This window comes from Brachycentrus maculatus, unplaced genomic scaffold, assembly GCF_059751285.1.
Source record: "Brachycentrus maculatus isolate JH-2025_06_01 unplaced genomic scaffold, ASM5975128v1 h1tg000069l, whole genome shotgun sequence".
Taxonomy (NCBI): domain Eukaryota; kingdom Metazoa; phylum Arthropoda; class Insecta; order Trichoptera; family Brachycentridae; genus Brachycentrus; species Brachycentrus maculatus.
In genome coordinates, this window is record NW_028280823.1 from 2,900,359 (window position 1) to 2,925,657 (window position 25,299).

At 30.1% G+C, this 25,299-nt stretch overlaps 1 protein-coding gene across 2 annotated transcripts in view; it reads right to left on the reverse strand.

Annotated features, from left to right (window-relative positions):
* Cen (cerebellar degeneration-related protein 2-like) overlaps window positions 1-25,299 on the reverse strand; it is a 105,278-nt gene that overhangs the window by 38,388 nt on the left and 41,591 nt on the right. Inside the window, exon 1 of one of the 2 annotated variants that reach the window (XM_088256971.1) lies at window positions 12,430-13,070. The exons of the other annotated variant lie outside the window; for it this stretch is intronic. Within the exon in view, the coding sequence (XP_088113097.1) occupies window positions 12,430-12,505 (76 nt within the window). The 5' untranslated portion in view covers window positions 12,506-13,070. Of the gene's footprint in view, window positions 1-12,429; window positions 13,071-25,299 lie in introns of those variants that run through there. 2 annotated transcript variants of the gene reach the window in all.

The following is a 25,299-nucleotide window of genomic DNA, read 5'->3' on the forward strand; positions in this document are numbered from 1 at the left end:
AATGCGTAAATAAGCAAGAATGTTGAATGATGGAAAAAAGAACCAGTAGTGCTTTTGATTATTTATATGCTGTTGCAAAATAATCTACATTAATTCAAAATAAAACCAGTATAAACTATTACCTAGCGCTAACTATTTGCGAGGGCGTTGATTGCTTAGAATATATATATATATGTAGACCAGTTTTTAAGTATAATTATGTAACTGCAATGCGTTCTCTGCAATTTAAAATAATTATTTTATGTTCTGTAGAAACTGGATAACGACCTTCCCGGCTACTTCCAGTTTATTATAATATTATGCATATTTCAAATAACTACATGTTTTTTCTGGTGAATTTACCATTGATAAATAAATTATTTTGACTTATTTATTAGGGATATTTTTAGTTCTAAAATGCTAATGAGTTTGTAAGACATAAAAATGCGATACCTTGAAATTTATAATTAAAAAGTGTTATATATATATACAATAGTTATAAAAATATACAATCTCTCAATATGTATGTATATGTATTTTCAAACCTTCTATATCAAATTTATGATTTGTACTGACATCTCTTGGTGGAACTGCATTTTTTACAAAAAAGTCTATTTTTTCCACTTTTATTTTATTCGACCAGTGACGGAGTTTCGTCGTTATAGACATCACCAGACTGGTCACCATCATCACCAGTCGATAACAGTAACGACAAAACCCAGTCACTGGCCAAATTAAATAAAAGTGGAAAAAACTATATGGTTGTTTTTTTTTTTACTTTCTAAATCTAACTTTAACGTAATTATCATAGTTTTATAATTACATCCGGTGTCAAGAAATTTACTTAAATCGCAATATCAAATTTCTTGTACTGGACAGTAAATATATATTTATACCAGTATTTCTCAATGTGGGCAATTATGCCCGCTATTGGGTGAATAAAGTAGCTAAGGCGCACCCCATGAGTTAAACATAGGACCTTCAGAAGGAGATAAATAAATAATATTATTTAAGGCGATTGACATACATTGATATTCCACCACCCCGCCGATGAAAGCAATGAAGAAAATTTAAAGTATTGAACGCAAGCGAAATTTTAATGGGGATATAATTTTTTAATGCTCTTTTTTGGCCGCCACCAACATAGAGAAGTAAGCAATTGGAAAATACAACATTTTCTTAAGAGGAATGAACTCAAAAATGTTGAGAACAGCTGATTAACAAATCCGCATTTTTTAAAAAATACGTATACAAATATACCGATTGAATGAATTCTCGAAGGTAAAAAAGTTGCCCCGCCCGGAGGGGAAGTGACAAAAAAATTGAAAATCGTGTTTTTAGGTATTTCCCAGTATGTATAAATAATCCGGGGTTCGGATCTTGCATACATCCAAATAAAAGCTTTATCAATCCAACATAGACATAACATCATGACTGTTGTGAACTCATATGTATTCTGTCATGAAATCAATCATATCTAGAAGTTTCAAAATTTTAAGAAGTGTTATCGATCATGGGTAGAATGGTAAATGTTACACGAGTGTAAATTGATCACTTAACCAGCCTATGACAGGTCATAAGTCCTGTAAATACCCAGACATCCATATTCTTCTTCATATCTGTTGAAATACATTTTTTTAAATTTTTATAGATACCGTATAAAGGTAAATAACCTAAGGTAGTTCTGGCAAAGGTAATGTGTTGAGTATATAATATTGTAAAAAAGCATTCCTATCAACTATGTACTTCTATCAAATAAAATGATCAGCAACATTATAGCACTTACCTGTAACGTAGTTACGTATAGCATTAATAATAGCAACTACAGCGCCCAACCTTTGCTCCTGAGCGAAGTCCGCAAGAAGCAAAATAATATAATAACATTACGGTGAAAACACTTCATACAACAGAAATTTCTCGGAATTGAGAAAATATTCAACAGCAAAAAAATCAAGTCAAAAATACCGAATAGTTATAATACAGACTATCATTAATAATATGAAAAATCATTTTATGTCAATAATGGCATTATATATGATAAGAGAACACTAATTTAAAAGGATAATTAAAATTGAAAAAAAAAACCGTTTTTATTTTATTTATTTTTCTATTATTTTACTTGGGAATTACACAGAACAGTTACATCAAGTAATTTTTATAAACGAGTATTTTAAAAAAAGCACATTTATAAATTTATGAAAATACCTGGAAGAAGAACGGGAGGGATGAAAAGGGGCAAAAGAGAAAAGTCAAATCTCAAGTCAAAGACAAATCGTACGAAACAAGGGACACACCACGATATCAATGCCGAGTTACAATGTTAGTGATCTCAGCAGTGACGATGTCAAGATGAACATATCAAAATCCCCATATTCATCGCTAACCCATTTTGATGAACAATTAATATACTCGTAGGAACTTTGTTTAGAGTTTGTTCTACTCGTGGGAAGCGCTAAGCTTTTATTAAATGATCCGCTCAACGAAGAGTCTCCATAAACTACATACAAGCGATCACACATTTTCGTATTTAGGCAGGCAGGGGCGTGCATTCCACAAAGTCATAAAAGCAGTGACAAAAAACTAACTGAAGAAGCAGTGCCTATCCCGGATTCATCGATATATTATTGTATTTCATAGCGATGGGCTGAAAATCATCATAAAAATGTTTTTTTAAATGAAAAAAAATAGTTTCATAAAACAATACCACAACATTCATAATTTTTCAAAATCAAAGGTATCAAAATAATATCAACTTAAAAATGGATTATGACATTTTTCCTTGAAGCCCGAATATCGGAGTTAAGTAAACGTGCAAAGGGCCATATGAATGTGTATCTTTTATCTGGGTTAGTGTTATAGAGCTAGGCCCAATTCTTGACAGAAAGCCTATTGACAGATTTCGTTCAAATCTAAAATACAGTTATTGATCTTAGAGAATTATAGCAGACCACAATGAAGCGAGACGGTGGTGATTGAAATTGTGTGGCATCCACATATTTTCATAATTATTGAATTAATAGATATCTACGAGTGTGTATAATAATATCGAATCGAATTCATAATTACTCGACTTATTCCACTGATATTATAAATACTTATAAATTATTACCAAGTAAGAACTGTTTAAATAAATAATAATCGTAATTCGTTAAAATATTACATCTAACATTGATGTTGAGATTTTTGTCTCGCATTAATGTGATTCGAAATAATTAAATCTCATTGATTGATTCGGCAGTCACTTTATGGCAATATCTTTTCATTTTTAATTTAAATTTCACTTGGTAAATGCCATTATTTCTTAAAATGTATTGTACACGCATTCCGCATCATTTAGTGTTTTGAAAATGATGCGGAATGCATCGAAACACGTGTCACAATAGATTATAAGAAATAATGGTATTTAACAAATGAAATTTAAACTCAAAATATATAATCTAATAATTTAAATAAGCATTTGTAACATATATTCACCACAGTATTAAAATTTATTTTAGGGCCGATATTTAAATGGTGTTAATGTGAATACAAATTCATAAAATTAAACGTATGTTTGTTACTAATCCGCTCGTAAAAGTTGTAATTAACATTATAAAATCATACCCATGATAATAATAAAACAAATATATGGATTCTTAAGGTTTGGAGCTGATAATACTATTAAAATTTGTAAATTTTATACAGCCAATACACTTCGTAGGAAGTATTGTTCAAACTAACGTTACCAAAATATTTATAATGACGATACAGTTAGATTTTAAGACGCAACACGGACAGTATCGACATCAAGGTTCAATGGCACGCAGTACTACGATATAATGACTACCTTATTGGCTGCAATCGATTGCAAACCCAAACAATAAGTTACAATAATAAGTATAATGCAAGCAGCCAGAGAACATGATGTGACATGAATGCGACAGGAAACGATGTGCATTGCCAAACTTTTAGCATTTGGCAAGAAGATGTTTACGTCGGACATTGACCTATTCAATAAAACGCTGTAATTGTGCAACGCTTACTTCTCAACGAGGTTACTCAAAGTCTAGTGATTCTCGGCACTACATATACGAGTAATCAATCAAGCTGAACGACCTCACTTGTATCGGATAATGTTTGATAATATATTTTATTTTCCCATAAAAAAAAAACAAAAATTTAACAATGATATAAATGGTCACTAAATTTCACCTTACATGATTTCATTTTCTATAATAAAAACACCCTTAAATCATTTATTTTGAAAGCGAAAAGTATGTTTTTACTTCAATTGAGTTTTTTAAATCCTGATGGAAATTTTTAGTTTTACAAATGAAAAATTAACGATTTCATTAATTGATTCAGTAGCCATTTTGTGGTAAAATCTATCCATTTTTAATTTAAGTTTACTTTTATGTATATTTACTAAGTAAAAATTAAATAAAAAATGTAAAAATTAACATATTTATCGATATAAAGTTGCATATTTGCAAGATTGTATATTATATATCCTCAATCAAATATGTACAATAAATAAATATACAGTGCAAGTCCCTCTTCAAGCACAAGAGCCTAGTAACTTTTTTGGAAAGGCACAGCGTTATATACGTATGTTAGTTACATATAAATTTATAGTTAAAATATTTTCAAACTAAAACAAAACAAATTCATGCTGTCAATATTTAGTTTCACATCATACAAAATAATTTACAAAAATGTGGATGTCAGTTGAAAGAAAAAAGAATTCATATTTTGTTGGCAAAATGCCCTGTTTTGCTCTAAAGAGTTCAAACTTAAAAACGAACGAATCTGGTTCAACAAGTAGAATAGTGCATTTTGCCTGAGATTCATTTGATTGCAAACAAGATTTTATCAAACTTGAACCTTAAGGGTGCGAATTTTAACCATTACGTTTTGCCAACAATTTTATTCAGTGGCTGCCTCCGTATTGTGGTGATTAGAACGTTTAACTACCGTGCTGGAGGTCCCGGGTTCGATTTCCAGGGAAGTAATAAAAACCCATAAGTTTTTTTCCCTCTTATGTTTATTTTATATTACCCAGGACTGTTACCTCCAACGCAGGACTGTTTACCTAAATAATAATAAATAATTTATATAGCGCGATCTCAGTGAGAAATCACCTCAAGGGCGCTTAGCTTCATATAATTAACAACCAAGACAACCGATGGAGTGCTCTAAGACGTCCGACATGAAATGATGAAATATCACTTTCATAAAAAATTATAGGATGTACTTAATTAGTTTTTTTTTCTCTAATACACACCCAATGAGGTGTGGATGGATAAGAGTATTAAGATTTTTTTTAACTAAGTACATCCTATAATTTCTGTAGAAAGTCATACTTCATCATGTCATACCGGACGTCTTAGCAAAAAGATGTCTTCATTATCATATAAATTTGGCAACGGAAACTTGTTTTGTTGTATGTCACATTCTTTGATTAAATGAATGTGAGAACATGGTGTCGAAGTTTCAAAAGCACAATTATAAAAATGCAGTAAGCGTTATTATCAGTTTCATCTGCGCTTTTAAAATTCTGACCTCACCAAGTTTGAAGAATGTAACCTTACACTGACTCGAGCCAGCGTTCAGATGTGAATGAAAGCACATTATCAGCTGAGCGGAGTTCCTGAGTAACAGAATACAATGTGAATCATAAACCTGTTTACATTCCTTCTCTGTCTGCAACAATATGTTGCTAGAGACGAACTAATTTGGTAACCCTACGCGTAATGTATACATATTACTTGCGACCAGACATTTCCTTTGAACTATTCGTATTTTTAGTTCTAACGCATGAGAAAAGTCACAAGGCAAATAAACTATTCAGCTTAGAGAATGTATATACTTATCATACATACAAATTTTCAGAATAAGTGGAGCGACTGAAAAATAGATATCTATCGAGTTCTTTTAATTTATGTCATTGTATGTATGTACGTATATTTAAAATAAACATACTTAATGTTTCTATAACTCTCTCTGTTTTCATTAAAAAATATATGTAATAATTATTTTAATTAATTCATATATGTAAACCGACAACCCAATTGATATATTTATTACTTTCTTAATTTTCGGATTTAACGACTGAATAATTACATATTACATTTTAAGATAAACTCGTATAACTTTATTGGCACAGAAAAAAGAATGCAAAATGGCGATATTCGGATATAAAATGAATTGATTTAATAGATCATGTTTTAATTTCATCACGTCGACTAGAGATTTCATGTGATTTTGACGACTTTTGGGGGTTAAGTGATTAAAAAATGATAACCTTCCAAAATTAGACTAAAACCATATGAAAGTTAGTCTTTTATCCGTTTTTCCATTTTTAATCTCACCTTAACAAAATAAGGCATAAAGTCATTTATTATTACACTTTATAAAATAAAACAATTTTTTTGTTTTTAACCACTTCCATTATTGGTACTATTCTCCAACCGGTTTCGACAAGAACCTTGTCATCTTCGGGGATTGACATGTATTGTCATCCCTAAAGATGTGCGTGTACATGTACGGTCATCCCTTAAGATGATAAGGTTCTTGTCGAAACCGGGTGGAGAAAAATACCAAAAATAAAAGTGGTTAAAAACAAAGTATCTACAAAAAATATTTTTTTATTATAATTTTATTATATTTTTCGGAATCAATATGAAAATCCATTTAACCTTGATTTTTTTCCTCTTAATCTTCGTTAATTAAAATACATTAATTAATTGTTATTATTATTTTTAAATTTCATCATTTATGCAATCCTATGCATAATATTTTAACATACATATTTATGTTGAAATACTACAAAGTTATCATTAATAACTGCAAAACTAAATAAAGCCGATTGCCTATTGGTGTGCAACGCAAAATACGATGAAGAAAAAAAAACAATCAAAATAAATATCAATAAAAAATAATAAACGATCATTAAACGGCAAATAATCTTGCAAGTTATTAGAGTCACTACTGCAGGAGAGTGAAATCATAGCAACGAATTCAATAATCGATTAGAAATAACTTTCGCTTTAATGTTTGAATTATATTCATGAAATGCTCCAAACGATCTTCAGGCCAATTTCAGTCGGAATTTTAGATGTCTGTACTTCAATTTTTAACATAAAATATATGTTTTTTTTAAATAATTTATAATTAAAAACTCATCTTATCAATCTCATCTCTCAGATTATGAGTCAAAGAGACACAATTCAAAGTAATGTATTAAATGTCAACGCCATTATCAATGGATAATGAAAACAATTCTACCAAAAAAACTCTATAAGAAAGAATGTCATTTTGTCACATTGTGAATAAAATAACTGGTCAAAGTATAAGCTATATAAAAATTTAAATTCAGGTTTTCAGGCTTTTCCCAGTTTGTAAAATAATCCGAGTTCAGATCTTGCATACAAAGAAAAGTCTCTGCTAAATAAAAGCTTTTAAAATCCGATCATAGATGGCTTGTGTGTGCTCGGGGGGCGTCATGAGATTGATCATATGTATTATATGTATGACTTCTAAATAGTTGAGTAGTGTGGTTGTCAATCACGGGTAGAATGGTAAATGTTACACGTGTGTAATATGATCACTTCACCGGCCTATGTAAGATCTGTGAATACCCAGACTTCCATATTCGATTAATTTAATGAAAACATATATGTACGGGACAGGCGAGTATAATTAAAATCATATAAAATATATCAATAATATATTTCAATTTTAGTCGCCGATTATCAGTATTCACAATTCCTGTTATTATTTGACCTAGTTATAAAAAGTTAAAACAAAAAAGATATTCCGGTCTCGCTATACTCTCATTCAGTTAAAATCTAGTTTCGTTATTAGTATTTGACACTTGTGTTTTTTATTGACGGTTATTTAGTAGAGAAAATATGATAATTTTAACTGAGTGAGAGGACCGGCATAACGATCTTTGTTTTGTACGTAGTTTTTGTTATTATGTCAAATATTAACAGGATTTGTGAATACGGACGAATGTCTCTCAAACAGTACACATAAAAAATCATCTCAACGTAGATGAAAAATACTATGTAAGTCTGGGTATTTACAGGGTTTATGACCTGTCATGTCATAAACCCCAGTAGAAATAACCCCTCAGTACAAAAACTCATATTTATAAACAAGTATTTGGACACACTCAATCATCGTTTTGAAAAAGATAATACAAATGAGATTCTGTATGCATTTTTCTTACTCCGGTTCTAAAATGATATCTCAATTTGGCGAAATTCTGGAAGACCTTTTTTTATGGATGTCATAGCATTTCTCAGAATTATATCTTGATAAACACGAAAAATATGATGTGCTTTATGTGTGTTGATGCGATGTCGAAGATGTTATGGGATGAGGAAGAGTAAGAAAACGTTTCTTCAGAGATCATGTGGGAAGAGCAAATTCGGATCGAGTGTTGAGAATAGCAACAGACTGCATAAGAGGTAATAGACCCCCCAGGAAGACCACCTAAACGATGGAAAGATAACTGGTCATCCATCAGGAGCAGACTCCGAGAACAATAGGACACAGTCCTTGCTAAAGGAGAAGAAGAAGATATACATAAAAGATTTAAACATGTATACATATATATATATATATATATATATATATATATATATATATATATATATATATATATATATATATATATATATATATATATATATATATATATATATATTATATATATATATATATATATATATATATATATATATATATATATATATATATATATATATATATATATATATATATATATATATATATATATATATATATATATATATATATATATATATATATATATATATATATATATATATATATATATATATATATATATATAATATATATATATATATATATATATATATTTATATATATATATATATATATATATATATATATATATATATATATATATATATATATATATATATTATATATATATATATATATATATATATATATATATATATATATATATATATATATATTTGTGTTTATGTGTAAGTATTATTTTCCTTAAAGCCTTCACAATTAGTATTTCCATTTTAAAAAAACCATAATTTATATTTTCATGTCGATTTTTTTAATAAAGAAAGAGCCACTATTTTTTTAGACTGTATTATAAATTTAAATTAAGGTTAATATTCTAAATTGAGAAAAATGCATCAGATTTTTCAGTCACGGACACGAGAGCTGTGCGGTTGGCGGGACACACCTGCAGACAATTTTGATCGATGACTCATATCAAACGAAATAAAATCTATGCAAAAATTCAAAACGATTTGCATAAGTTCTGTACTGTCACGGATTAATTTTGTGGCTGATCAGAAACAACTTTATTTATAGATTTGGCGTTTAATTTGTAGAACTCCATTTGGATTTATAATTTAAATGTTAAAATCAAACACTGATTTTTAGAGTCTAATAAATTGTATTTTATTGTTAAAAAAACATAAAAATAAATTTTTGGCAATCGTTTCGCCTTGTTATGGCACTTTTAAACTAATGTTATGATATTTTATTAAAGAATATCACCATTTATATACAATACAAAATAACAGGAATGTATAAATAAGTTCCGCTCCGATGTTTTAAATTAATTCGATTAAATATGGTTACACCTGTTTTAAACAGAATATATCAATGAATGATACATTTAAAATGAAGGACCAAAAAGTACAAATAAATCTAATTGACATCATTGTGTAATTTTTTTATTAAACACAGTGTTTAAAAAAATACTAAACATAAACATAATATGAGTTTATATAAAAAATTACATATACTAATATACGAGTACGTAATTGGACTAAAAATATTAGGTACTATGATACTAACGAGTTTAAATTTTAATAATTCTTGAATTAATGAAAAAAAATTAGCAATCAATAATATCTAGGAGTTGAGTAGTGGTCCCGTGGTTGACGTCACGGACTCTATGTAGATCAGAGTAAGATTCGAGCCAATTTCGCCAAAACTTAATTCTCTATAACCAGCCACTCCGCCATAAACAAAAGTACGTATTAGTAATATCTTTGTGTTAATAAGAATATAAATAGGATTGGTACGTATGGCTAATCATTAATCATAATATATCATTCTCTTTCGTACTTCCGCTGTCTATATAATTTGTGGTACGTTTCAAATAATAAATAATCTCTTAAGCATGTAAAGTTAATTTGAACATCTTTATCGTGTCGGTAACATTGATTTGCAATTTATAACTGCCTCTGGGGAGCGACTAACAACCTGAAACCGCAGAACAAATGAGATGAAACCTAAATACCCGTCTTTTGTTTTGCATTCTTAATCACGTGCTTTCTAATTTATTAGGTAAACGAAGACTTGCCTTGACACTATTACAAGTGGCATGTTACGGACTTTACCAGAGACTAGCGTTTGCGTACGCGAAAATAAAATGTCCCTGAAATGTATCGTGGCGACCATTATAAAGAGGAGTGATATGATCGAAATCTACTAGCATAAATGTGTTTAATGTATTGTAATAAAAAAAATATTTATGACTGAAGAAATAACTGAAGCATTGGATAAACGAATAGTATCACTTCTTCTTCTTCTCTAACTTCTATCAGCACCCAATCTTTTCTTAAATCTCATTTTACATTATTCCAAAGAAATAGTTGATTTGTAATTTTGTAAAATAATAATTTTATTTTACAAAATTATCAATTAAGGATTAGTCAATTTACTTGTTAAAGTTTTTATTCCCATTGTAAATAAAATTTTACCATAATTTCACACCACTACACTGCATATGATGAATGATATTACATAAATTGTACAAAAAATAAATATTTTTTAAGTATTAATCTCTTTTAAGACACATTCGTTACACATTAATTGAACCCAATTTGCCTTAAATAACAAATTGCTTCCAGGAACCTACAATATGGGATTAATGATTTTTAACATTTATACTATTTGACTATATATGAAATATGTGGGAGCATATGTTCCGATGTCTTATTAAGGGTTGATATCATCAAGAATTGAATAATATTGGATATTATTGTGCTCTTTTCCAACTTATTACGAAAAATATTGATAAAAACCTTTTAATAACAAAAAAAATACAATAGTTACATATGAAAAGAAATACAGTTTAAGTTAAATGAGTATAGATTTATATTATCCACTGACACTTCGTGATGGAATTGCATTTTTAATATATTATTAGATTAAAACCAATATTTTTAGCTTTTCCACTTTATTTTTATTTGACCAGCGACCGGGTTTCGTCGTTACCGACATCATCAGACTGGTAACGTTTTTGGTAAAAAATATTGGTTTTAATCTAATAATATATTAAATGAGTATTTTACCTAATTATCTTGTGTTTACTGCATTTTTTAATACGAATAACACTATTAAAACGTTAACTGATATTTCATACATTCATTAAACACATCGATGACTTAATTTTCACATATTTGTAGCTAATAATATTGTAAATTTGCAAAATTTGTGTTACTTAACGTTATATTTCCCAACACAGATGGTTTATGTTTATATACAAATTTCGTCCGTTTCGTAATTTTGCCGAAGCATTTGAACGCTAAACATTTCGTAAAAATAAATAATAGATATTTTGAAACCACACCACAATTCGCCTCAGAGAGGAACGACGATCTACATGAAAATTACTTTCATAATTTCAAAATGGAAAATATAAATTTCTATATTAATTGTAGTGTTTATTAAATAAATAAAATAATGAGATAATATCTAGAAAGCATACCAAATGATGATGAATATGTAAAAGATATGTCTCTGTGGTGTATGATATCTCAGTTCTATAGGTCAAGGCTATATTAATTATGCATTCGGTACAATATAAGTACCTCATCACTGATAAACGAAAATATAATAATTCAATTTTTTAACCATACCGCGATAACACCACGTTCGTGCATTTTAAAGGGGTGATTTGGTTCGCAATAAAATTGCAGGGGAAGACAGATGACTGGGGGTTGCTATCCGGTAGGAAAATCAATATGTCGGGCGACACGATGTCGTCCAAATAGGGGTGAGTACAAATGAAGAGGGTAAAATGGAATATATTAAAATGCATAAACTAAAAATAAAACACTTTTCGGTAATATGTGCGAGTTCTTAAAGACTGATTTATGAACAAATAAGGCCAATCGTCTGCACTTTCTCATTCCTTATCGATCAATCTGATACGTCATGTTTTACTTTGTTGTCAAAACAATGAACATTGTTTTCGTAACTCTGTTTACTGTTAAGAAAAACCATTCGATTACATAAAATTTGTATTTCTACAGTGAACACAGAAGAATTTTAATGAAATTATTAAGATTTGTTTATATTTATTTACATGAACGGACATGCAGTGTATATATGCATAGTGGGGTATTTATAGTTTGAGGTGCTTTGTCTTACCATCGAGCATGTATCTCGTGTTTTCAGCTTCTTCGTCCAGAGCATTACGCCCGGACTTGCCTCCGATGACACTCATGACGGGTTTCGGATATCCAGTTTAGAAATGTGGAATACGACGGCTTCTAGCCGAGCACCGAGCGCCGCGATTAGCCCGACCACTGAGAGGCGATCGTAACATCGGATCTCATTTCACCAAATCGAAGCGGTAATAATAGCTGTCTGGCACTGTACACCGGGCACTCGCGAAGGGAAACAATGGGCGATCAAGGCAAAGTGACTTTGTTGCCATTCGGGATAGAATCAGATCGCAAATCGCGAATCGCGAGAGGCGTGTGGCCTATTCGACAGTTCGGCGATCACTGGTACCAGCGCGGGCCGTGATAACCGCTCCGGCCGGTAATTGTACGATTCAATGTCAACTGTGGCGAGAAAAAACGAGCGGTCAGGCGGCTGGATCGGGTTCACGGCTTATCTCGCCAGACCTTGCGGACGGAGAGAAGACGGCAGATGTCGCGGGCACACTGTCGGTGCGTCAGGGGCGGCCGCGGCGCCGCGCGAGGGTGTGGGGCGCGGGAGTCCTCGGGCGCAGGACTGATCGTGCACTGCGCAGCCGCAAACCGCGGCTGTTCGGGTCGAACTGCAACGCTCGAGTTACCAGCGCCGGCGCCGATGGAGCGCGACCCTTATGCCATTTTTTTTTCATAAACCGACTAATAATTTATTGATGGTTCTCAACTCGTCGATTGGACGGAATCAGATCGATTTGAAAGATTATTTTAGAGCAGTGGTTCCTAAAATAATAAATATCGCCTCTCAATGGGCAGTTGAAGACGCTGAAGTGCGACCAAGAGTTAAAAGTGCTTGGGGGGGGGGGATTTTCTTAATTTGAGTTTTAAAAAAAAGTTATCTTAATATCAAAATTTTGAAGGTATCTAAAAAATGTTACCAGATTTTTTAAATAAAAATGGATGATTATGTTATTTCAAAATATATCGTGATAATTTATGTTACTTCTTTTACCCGTTCAATCGCGTTTTTACATGCTCTAGACTTATTTTTCTTTTTACTTTATACACAAATATTAAATTTTTTTACTGTTTTCGCAAAAATTAAGTAGCCGGTCATTAAAAATAGCAATCAAGTTGTGGTATTGTAGGTTTATAAGTTTAAGCCCTCTCTGACATTATAAAATATTCTAAATATTCTTTTATTTTTTCCATTGGCTTAACCTTATTTTAGCGAAACATAACACACAAAATTATGGTAAATATATGCAACACAAACACTAAATTTGCCAAGAATAAGCTTCAAGTTCAAGTTCAGCTTAGGTTCAAATCATTGAAATGTGAATTTTCTCATTTGTATACAATACTTCATTTTAGTTATTTTGTTCAAGATAAGTAGGTAAATGATAAATTAAAAACAGTTATGTATAGCAATGGAGGTACATAAGGGAAGAAGTTTGGAATATGTGAATTTCCAGTCTAAATCTGACGTTTACATTTCGAATACGGAAATGTCCGTAAAGAAATAGCGGAGAAAATTATTTGCATGGAATAAATAGCTAACACTAAGTACTTCAAAGCACGTTTATAGCTCAAGAACGATGATATGTCAAACTTTCTACTTAATCATCAGTTATCATTTCCTACGTAAACATCGCAAACTTGCGAAGACGGCTCTTCACACCAGATGGCGGACAAACCAGTCAGGTAGGAATAAAGTAATTATTGGCAATCGGATCATAAATAAGGCAGTAACAATCAAAGTGATTTGCGAGCATTTTTAGACGCGTGCAAAAACAACGCGTTAAAATTTAGAATTAAAAACGAGTTAACAAAGTGCCACTTGTCTCAGCCTGTATTTACAGCGCACGGAGGTGCCGGTAGTTCTACTGCAGTCGTCCCTGGCTGACTCATGCGTAGGTACGCCGCCACTGACTTTTGCACAGAGGCGAAATAGGTAGGTAGGACAAAACTGGATTTTATTACTGGCATCATTTAAAAATAATGAAGTCAATTAAAACAAGGATTTTTTGTTGTTATTGACAAATCGGGGTTTGAGATTGTTCATTCTTTTCATATTTTGATGGTTTTTATGAATATTGTTGCATTTCATTTTGCTTGTCATTAAGACAACTAATTTCGTTGATATTTCATTAGGTTGATATTTTTTTTAAATTCGACTTACTTTAATATAGATAGTACTCGTCGATTTGGGTATTTTGGTCAAAAATGTGTAAAAAAATATTGTTGAACTCTCGTATTGAATAATAATAATTGTGTATAATTTACATGACCCCATTTTATATAGTTTTTTTCCACATTCATTTTATGTATTTGAGCATTGACTAGGTTTCGTTGCTACCGACATTGTCAGACTGGTTATCATCATGTCAATAACGATGAAATCCGGTCATTGGTCAAATAAAATAAAGTGGGAAAAACTATAAAGTTGTTTATTTTATAAAATACACTTCCACCAAGAAATGTCTTTACAAAACTTTAAAAAAAACTGTTCATTTCTATTTATTTATCAATTATACAAGTATTTGGACGTATATGCGAACATACAAGTTTTGCATAATTATTTATGTCAGGTGACAGTCGATTATTGTCAAATGAGTCGTTATGATGACCTCATGTATGAAAATAATCCTTGCGTCAATAACGTAGATGAAGGAATATTGAAGATTGGAATATTTTGATTCAATGAATAAAATTAAGTTAAAATTTTTTTTAAATAATTGAGTGTAAACTACAAAAGTATTTTCCTAAGAATATTTTTAAGATAACGAAGAACAGACAACAAACGCATTCCCATAACACCACACGTCTTCAATATATCATTGTCCTTTATCTACATATATGTAAGTATCGCATGAGTTTGACATTTTTATAGTATTATTTCATTTTTAAAAACTATATTATTTCATCAAATATTGATAAGGAATGGAATAAAAGCAATACAACAAAAGTCAACTGTCCAATTCACGTTTATTAAATGAACGAAAACACAGTACAAAAGTTTTTTTTGGAATAAAAAAAAAGTACATATATAGCCATTATTTAAATAAACAACAAAAATCGATTGCTGAACTGACCTTTTTTAAACGAACGAAAGCATATAAATGATCAAAAATTTATAAGGTGACCAAATTTTATTGTTGTTAAAAATTAGATTATGCTTATGTATAGTTTTTTTAGTAAATAAAATACAAGCCGAAGGTTTGTACTTTGCTAGAAAGCTTGATGGTTTGAGGGTAGGATATAAGGATGAGGTTCCGCTTAATCATCTTTTGTGTGAATTTTTCGTTAATCGATCAAACTTTTAACGTGTAAAAATACAGTAAACAAAATTTAGTGATGCACATTTTTATTATACAAATACTTAAAATGTGCGACACTAAATTCAATTATGATTGAAAAATTATTGTATTTTTTTACTACTATTATTTCAATCCTTTGATGATAGGAATATGGTATTTTTAGATCCATGACAAAAGTGTACATGTGTTTATCAAACACCTACAGGATAAAATATTGTATTTTACGTTTTGTAATAAAAAAACACTTGTTTTGTACTCAAGCAAAAACAAAGTCATTGAAAGTCATAATGTCAAATGTCGTCGTGTCAAATGCTATCACATTTAGCAAATAATTTAGCAATCACAAAAAATACCTATATTATCTTGTTACTAATGTGAGATATGAGTTGCCTGGGTCAAGTTGGATAACAAATTTGTATCTCAAAATTAATATGAAATATATACAATAAAATTTTAGTCCAACACCCAATAAAACTGTGCGACATATACAATACAATATTTCATCAACTTATTACATGCAATATACACTACACAATATTACATTACCGTGGTTTACAGACTAAAAAACACACTTTTTTCTTTGAAAAATCTTATAGTGAATCTTATAGTTCCGTTTTTTGTCCGCCTCCTAGTGCAATGGTCAGCACGCTCGGCTACCGTTCTGGAGGTCCCGGGTTCGATTCCCAAGGGGGGTAAAATAAATATAAGTGATTTTTTCACTTTAATATTCATTCAATATTACCATGGACTGGTACCTGAAGCGGAGGGCTGATCACCTTTCCTTCATGTGTAAAAACGATCAAGATAAGACTGCGTTTATATGACACAGTGCCCTATGCACCATTCGGGTGCGGATGAGGGTTTTATTTATTATTATTATTTAATTGGAAATTCCCTCAAGTCTTAAAAATGGCAATATATTCGCTGCTGTAGGAAGCCTATATCTATCTAGCAACATTGAAGTGATGGGAATCGTACAATAAAAAATATAGTCCACATCACATGTGCATTTGTAGTAATAAAAAAACAGTACAATTATGAAATATGGTGTTTTATGAAGATGAAAAAGAAGTTAAAGAAAGTTTATACGAGGATTTTTAGAGACCTTAAAGGTCTATTCGGTTTTATGAACTACATTTTTTTAGTCTGGCTTTGCAATGTTATAATTGAAATTATCAAAAAAATGTAAATTGCTTATAAATTAAAGGGCTTCTTAAAGTCCGTGAAATACGCTACATGACACATTTCATTCGTACTAGTAACTGATGGGTAACCAAATATTGTAACGAATTAGGGTGGCTGACTTCTGACTAATCACTTAGCATGCTTAGGGCTTCATAGCGGTCGTTGATCGGTCGATGCATTTTGTTAAAATAAACATCAAATCAATGACTGAAGCAGATAATATAACGTTCAGAATTCCTTAAAAACTTCCAATTAAAAACCTAGGACTAAATGGTGAAAATTGATCCATGGTGATCAGTAGCAATAGGTCGATTCGAGTTGCAGACGTCCCATGAGCACCATAAGGATCTTTAAACTCCAATTTAAGTTAAAATATTATTGTTCATTTGGTCGAAATCTTAAATTTCCTAATTACTTTTAATTTTTGATAAAACGTTGCATTTGAATAGGGTATTTGTTTACCTGTGATACCTGTGGAGGTAAGAAACATGTTTTCAATGCCATGGCAGCGACATCTAATGAACGTAAAAGTAACAATCGCAATAATAAACATGGCGGACAACATGTTTCTTTACAGCTGTTAAAGTATTGATTGCCCACAATCGTTGCGACATTAAACATATTACAATTACAAAAATACATAGACAATTTTCTATGTTTTCATTATAGATGCACAAAAGACGTTACAAGATTTCAATTTTGTTATTTGATTTTTTATAATAAGTGTCACTATATCTGAAGTTGGAATACGAGTTAAACTCTGTTTCGTGAGAAATATAACAAAAATTAATTCGATCGTATACAAGAAAAACTATGATTTTATTTTAATGTAAAAATAGCGTTTTAAAACTAATAAATTATTTTATTAAATAATTCATTATGTAAATTATTGTACAGACACGAGATTGATAAATACGGTGACGATTTGAATACATAGAAATAATATTGTTTAAAAAATATATCGTATAGTTACTTAATATTCTATCCATCACATAACCCACAATCATTATTAACGTTGCATCTGAATAATTTATATAATTGTGGAAATTTTTAACATTCATTATGATTAGGTACTTTTTTATCTTTTATCAAATGATTAATTAATTAATGTAATTAATGACTACATATTTCCATTAATTAATTTTATGTATTGTCACTAAATTATTAAATAAAGTGATACTCTTTTTTTCTCTGCAATCAGTTTAAACAAGATATACTTTTTTTACAAACGAAATGAATCATCGTTTTTAAAGAAATAAAAAATCAAGTGAAATAAATTCGAATAATTGACAAAAGTTTTTAATTAAACAATTAAGTAATTAAATAAAAGTAAAATAATCGTATTATTACAAGCAGTAATTCTACTCTTCAATAAAAATAGTTTTATTTCAACTAGAGTCAATAGATAAAATCAAAATACATATTAACAATAACAAAAGCTTTTTTTTATGATTTACACGTTGATTCCTGCAAAATTGATATTCTATTCTGCGTACTGAGGTGTTACATTATTGCCTGTAACAGGCGCAGAAGCCTGTTACGCAGAATGCATAGTAACAGGCGCATCTGATTAAACTCATTACGGCAAATTTTCTATAATATTCAAAGTATTGATGGCTCAATAAAGATAAATTGTAGATTTGTGTCATTTTTAACTCTGATGTGTAAGATTTGTCATAGTGGGATAATTTTATAATTGCTTTAAACTGTTTCTCATATAAGAGAATTCATAATATGCTTTCGATAAATTGTTTTTAAAAAACTTGTTAGAAAATCAGTTGTCGGATGTTTTGGCTAAGAAATATTCCAACAATTATTTTAGGAAATGAAGTTTCATATTTGAAAAAAAATAAATATAATTACTCATCTAGAAATTGATCAACTCGTGAAATTGCAATCAATTATTTATATTCAATTTTTAGTTTGTTGGTATCCGTATTTTTTAAAAAGCAAATTTAAATAAATCATTGTTTGATAAAATATTATATATTTTACATGCACCTAGCAACTAAAACTGAAAGTCAATTTAAATTTTCAGGAAAACGTGAGGTGTAATCAAATTATCAAAATAATTCGCAACATTTACAATTTTAATAATTATCTCAGCGAAATGGTATTCGTGAATATTAAAGGTTTCGTGTACGGAAGCAGAATCTCTCTTTTAATAGAACATTTCACGAGGTGCTATAATTATATTCTATGTACTCGTATTAGATGCAGAAGTTTATCGAGAACTATGATTATAAAATACACCACTGGAGTTAGTTTTTCCATGGCGGAATCGTTATATACAGTGTTTCCCAATGTTGACAATATCGCTTGTAGTGAGCAATTAAAGTCACTTGAAGGCAACCAAGAGTTGAAAATACTTTGGTATGCAAATTTATGCAACTTTAGTCAGTACATGGCGATAGGCATATTTTTTTTATTGAGGCGATTTTAAAAACATAAAATTTGTATTTAATACATCCATTTGCTTTTTAAACACATTTTGACATTGACCTTGCATGGCGTAAAAGCTGTCATAGTAATAAAAAATCAGTAGAATCACAAATTATGTAGTAGGTTATATTAAAAATTATAGTTGATTTTTAAGTGCAGAAGAGTTTTTTTTAAAGATTTTTATTTATATCTCATTAGAAACATGGAACACTTAACATTTACAGGGCTAACGAATGTCATTGGCTAGTATAAAAGATGACTTAATACACTGTAACATTCACCATTCTACCCTTGATAGGCAACCACATTACTCAAATTTCCGGGAGTTGCATTTATTCTTCAATCAAAAATATCTACTGTGTGTGATTTTGTCGATGACATCTTTGGTTGAAATTAATATTTTTTATCAGGAACCATTCATGTAACATTTGCCATTACACCTCTATTCTTATTTTTTTGAAATATTTGTTTATTTAATATTTGAGAAATATTAAAAAAAAATAACATAATTAAATAGAAACACGGGGAAGAAAAACTTATTCGATCTGCTTTCACCGGATCTGTTATCATGGTTTTTTTTAATAACAGTGTAAGAATCAGGCGAGAAACTGTTCTATTTGATAGTAGAAGAGATCTTACACTTAATTGCTCACGATTAGTATATCTTTCCTTTCATCGAAACATTGAATCGGCACGTATTTTCTTCTACTCGTATCACCTCATCTATTTTGAACAAATAAATAGCGAAAGGAGTGCGATTCCGTAACACGGAATCGGGCAGTTTATCAGTGACTTCCCAACCGAGTTTTGAGGGTAGATATACTTATCATAATGACTATACAGTTGATAGAAGAAAACTTTATTCGATCAAGCAATTTTATCGGTCGTCGGGCATTTAATCGATACTCCCGAAATTATGCAAAACACTAGTTTGCATGTCCCTAATATTTACTAATACAGCGACATTATAAATTGCATATTTGAGTATGGGAAGAGTTATTTCATTAATGAATATCTCATTTAACATTGATTTGTTCTTAGTCTCTGTAATTCTAAATCTCTGAAAAATTAAAATTAACTTTCGAAAGGAATCCAGCTACAGTTCATATATTGTATATATGTATCATTAAAAAATTAATATAATGTAGACTTTTCACAATGGTAAACAGCACACAATCGTATAAAGTGATCTTTTAATCCAGCCAATGCCCGGTGTTAAGTCTTGGTATGTTCAGACTACTATTTTCCTTATTATTTTTTGACATCTCATCAAAGATGAAGAAGAATATGAATAATAATAATAATACTATTTTCCTTTATAAAAAAAGAAAAGATGTTTCGTCTCTGTCGCGACACCTGTATAACATATTATATATCTTGAATATTAATATTCCAAAAAGAATGTAAAAATACAACCTTCCGTAGGACCACATTTTTAGTTTATTGATGTAACCACGATAAGTTTCGATGATCTCTTATGTTCTTATCAACAGAAAACATCTGTGGTTGTCGAAGCTAGTAGTGTTTACACCAATAAACTCAAAAAAGTGGTATCATACAAGTATTTTTTTTACTTAAATAATCATGTTATTCCACCGAATCAATGCCAAATCAATAATTAAGGCATAAAATATTTATTTTATTTTATTCCAATTTTTCTTCATCCAACATAAGCCGATTATTAAAAAACTTCTGCACTCTACATTTTAACCAATATTATAGTAAACACATTGCTGTGACGAAACAGAGATTGAGATAATATGAAAAAATATATAATTCTAGCTGCTCTTACGAAGTTGAGTACCAATTATCCACCTTATTATTATATTATGTAGTTCTATTTCATAAATGCGCTCTTTAAAAAACCAAGTCAAATCAAATAATAAAGAAAATCGCCGACTGAAAAGACAAAAACACTGTTTATCCAATTAAATTATTCCCACGAGATAAAGCGTATATTATCTCTGCCGGTAACTAGTGCACTTATTACCCATAAATTGAGTTTACTTATGTAATGAGACTATTTAGACGATTGTGTAATAATTAGGTATACAATTAATAAGTTAACAAGCTATGTAAACGCTTATAACGAAGATATTTTTCATATTAATTTTGTTGTTGTAAAAAACTAAAAAAAATACGATAAAAAATATTTCAGAATTTTATGTCCCTTTCTCCTTCATAGTGCTCTAGATCTAAAAAACAATGATGACATAAATTAAATTCATATTTACATTTTTAGTAAAAGAATACATAATTTTATCATATGGTGTAGTGGTGTACCTTTTTATCGCCGCGAACCGGTTAACTTGAGTGTTAATATTTCAGATTATTTAAATTTAATAATTTAAATTTCATTGTTATTAAACATGCCTTTAACATCATACATCATTTACTCCGCCTCCGTAGCGTAATGGTCAGCACGCTCGGCTACCGTTCTGGAGGTCCCGGGTTCGATTCCCAAGGGGGGTAAAAATAAATATAAGTGATTTTTTCACTGTGATATTTATTCAATATTACCATGGACTGGTACCTGAAGCGGAGGGCTGATCACCTTTCCTTCATGTGTAAAACGATCATGATAACACTACGTTTATAAGACACAGTGCCCTATGCACCGTTGGGGTGCGGATAAGGGTTTTATTATTATTATTACAACATCATACACAGTTAGACCAAAAAGAATATTACATGTAATTAACATGTATTAAAATATTCTCATTAGATTTCATATAAGTATTTATGTATATTTAAATTCGCAAATATTTAAAAATGCGTTAAATGTCTCCCAAAATTTGGTAAAAAGGAGATGTCCGAATAGTACTGCAGAGTAGCGACATTTTTTTATTGCTAATTTACTAATCAAAAATTAGTTTTTTTTTCAAACGATACGAGTAGATACTCTATTGGAAAATTTCAAATGCAATTTTAAAATAGAATATCGTAAATATACTACAGTCCCTTTACACAATTAAGTTTAATGATGAATTTAAAACCACAATTTGCCATTATGTATCATTTTCAAATTACATACCATCCTTTAATTATCTTTTCGTGGTACTTAAAAAATTTATATCATTATTCGTAATTAACCTTTATTAACGTCAAATGTGTCAAAAGTTCACGTAGGACAAAGAACACATTACATATATTTATAGATAATCGTTTACAATTAACACTTAACGGCTGTGGTAATATGGCTGTCATATCTTCAGTAATATATAATAATACACGCCGAAAAACAGTACTTTACGCGAGTACAAAAAGTATAATTACTTTTTTAGTACTAATTTTTGGTATTTTGTTTGATTTGAGGTGTTAAGATAATTGTAATCATATTTTTTACTCGTGGAAAGGAAATCCGGATGGAGTTAGACGTTTGACGGACTAAGCCGATATATAGGTAATTTCGTTAGCGCTTATGACCGTCTGTATTATGTAATATAGAATGTAGGGATGAAGTCATTACTATCATAATCAGATCAGTAGATATCAATCTTAAAATGGAGTGTAGCGCCACAGTAGAAATTTAGCGTATAACGTTTTAACGCTACCGATAGAATGGAGAATTTGCAACATTTAAATTTGATTATTAAAATAAAGTTGTATTAAAGTTGTATTAAGTTGTATTAAAATAAAAGTAAGTTAAATATCAGTTTTGGTATATATTATTTATTACTCTACATATAAATTTTTCATAAACAGAATGTCAGAAGACAGACTTCCATGTATCGCCCTTCAAGGTAACCCTGAAGGACGCTGACCCCCAGGCAGACCTCCGAAAAGATGGAAAGACAGCTGGGAGTCAACATCCCAAGAGCGACATGCGGAGGCACAAAAGATCCCTAGGATCTACAAAAAGAAGAAAAAGAAGAAGAAAATACAAATGTTTAATTTCAAGACGTAAACCTCTAAAGTGTGACATATTTCTCGTATTAGAATTCTCGTTTTTGATATAACCTACTCAAACCCAGTTTGTCACATAGTTTTCGCATTAAAAATGCATGAATAAGATATTAATTTTCCTATAAACGGTGGACATTACAATAGGTGTGAAATAAACAAATGTAAGTGAAAGGCATTATGAATGATTAAAAAAAATAGTAACAGAGCAATCTGAGGAAGATAGATATACATAGATAGCATTTTTTACAGCGACCATTGTTAGATATGTATTAGTAGCTAATGTTATAAATGTTTGTTTGTAAAAGAAGCGTTTCTCACATGCTACCACAATGGGAATACAGTCCGCAGAGATCAAATACTTTGCAGAACAAAACATACAAACAGGAATAGCATAAAAACTGAAGTATATTTACAACAAATCGACAAGAGAAACTGTTTATATAATGAAGGAACTAGTAATTATACACATCGATTGGAAATGCCATTTCACCGTCATTGTACCTTAGAAGTGAATGGATATTAGCCATTAGTTATTGCAAGTATTATTATTGTTTTCTGTTTCCTCTCACGCGTGTGATGTATTTATTAAACACTTCCAGATCGGATTAATCGGCATTCCCTGATGCTGTAATTAAATCTGAAAAGGCAGAAAGGCAAACAAATTTGACTACAACCTTGATTATCACAAGCTAATGTAATACAGATTCTTAAAATAGATTTTCATTTACAATCGTATAATCGTACATCATGTATACTCTATTAGTACTGTGTTAAATTTATTGTGATTTAACTCACAGACATTATTGACATAAAACTTTCCTTCCCTGAATTTCATCTATAAACTAATTAAGAAAGGGTATGAACGTATCCGACTTTGCTTCCAAATTACAAAATAAAATATAAATAGGCCCAGAGCATCGATTTCATTCGGAAATAAACGTTATGTAGTGTTACGTACATTCAATAAAAAAATGATTTCCTTTTCGGTATAAATTTCCTAACAATATTCTCGAAAATGAATATTAAAATGTCAAAGTCATTTGAAATCAAAGTTAGTACAGATAAAGTTATCTACACTTCTTAGTTAATGAGTTATCATTGCACTATAAGTACAGCCCCGGGGCTCACAAACGACTATTTCCAAATAACTTTTTAACCACAAAAATAGAACTTACTGTAGTCTTGTGCTTATTAGATCAACTCTGATCCCGTCATAAATAATGTTATACGTAAATTGATTCAGAAGTAACTTTGTGGTAATAACTATTGATTTCCAAATTTTACAAGATAATGCTTGGTAAATACTATTTTTAATTAAATGCATTTTGACACGTTTTTGATGCACTCAACATTGTAACAAACGGTGTTTGATAATGTTGTTGGTTCATCGAAACACGTATCGCTATATAGTGTAATAATTAGTGATATATACCAGGTAAACGTTAAATTTTAAAATAATGGCATCCTATAAAGAATTGGTTTCAACGTTTGAATTTATCATTAATTTATTTTAATACTTGTGAAATCAGTATGATAACTCTTTTGAAGTAACATTTTTATTAGATCACAATATCCCCTTTAGTAAACAATGAATTTTAAATTGACTCCATCTTATAAAAATTTCAGCGGAAGCGCTCGTGATTCAATGTCTTGATCGATTCGACATCCATATACTAAAATATTTTTAAAAAAAAGATAGATCCATTATAATCACAACAAACGATAAAAATTTATCTTACACAAAAGTTTACATTTTATAATTAATATATGGATAAGATCCGTAGATGGGTCGGCCAAGTAGTCACGTATGGAGTAGTCACGTATAAAGTAGGAGTCAATAATAATATATTATATTCAAACAGGTTTGGGTCCAATAATAACCGATCCGAAAAATTTATCACTCAAGTCTCTTCATAAACAAGTGAGTAAATGATGCTTTGACGACGCGTATCTTAAACAAAGTGTATTATAATTATAAGTTACTCTACATATTTATTTTTCGTTCAGTG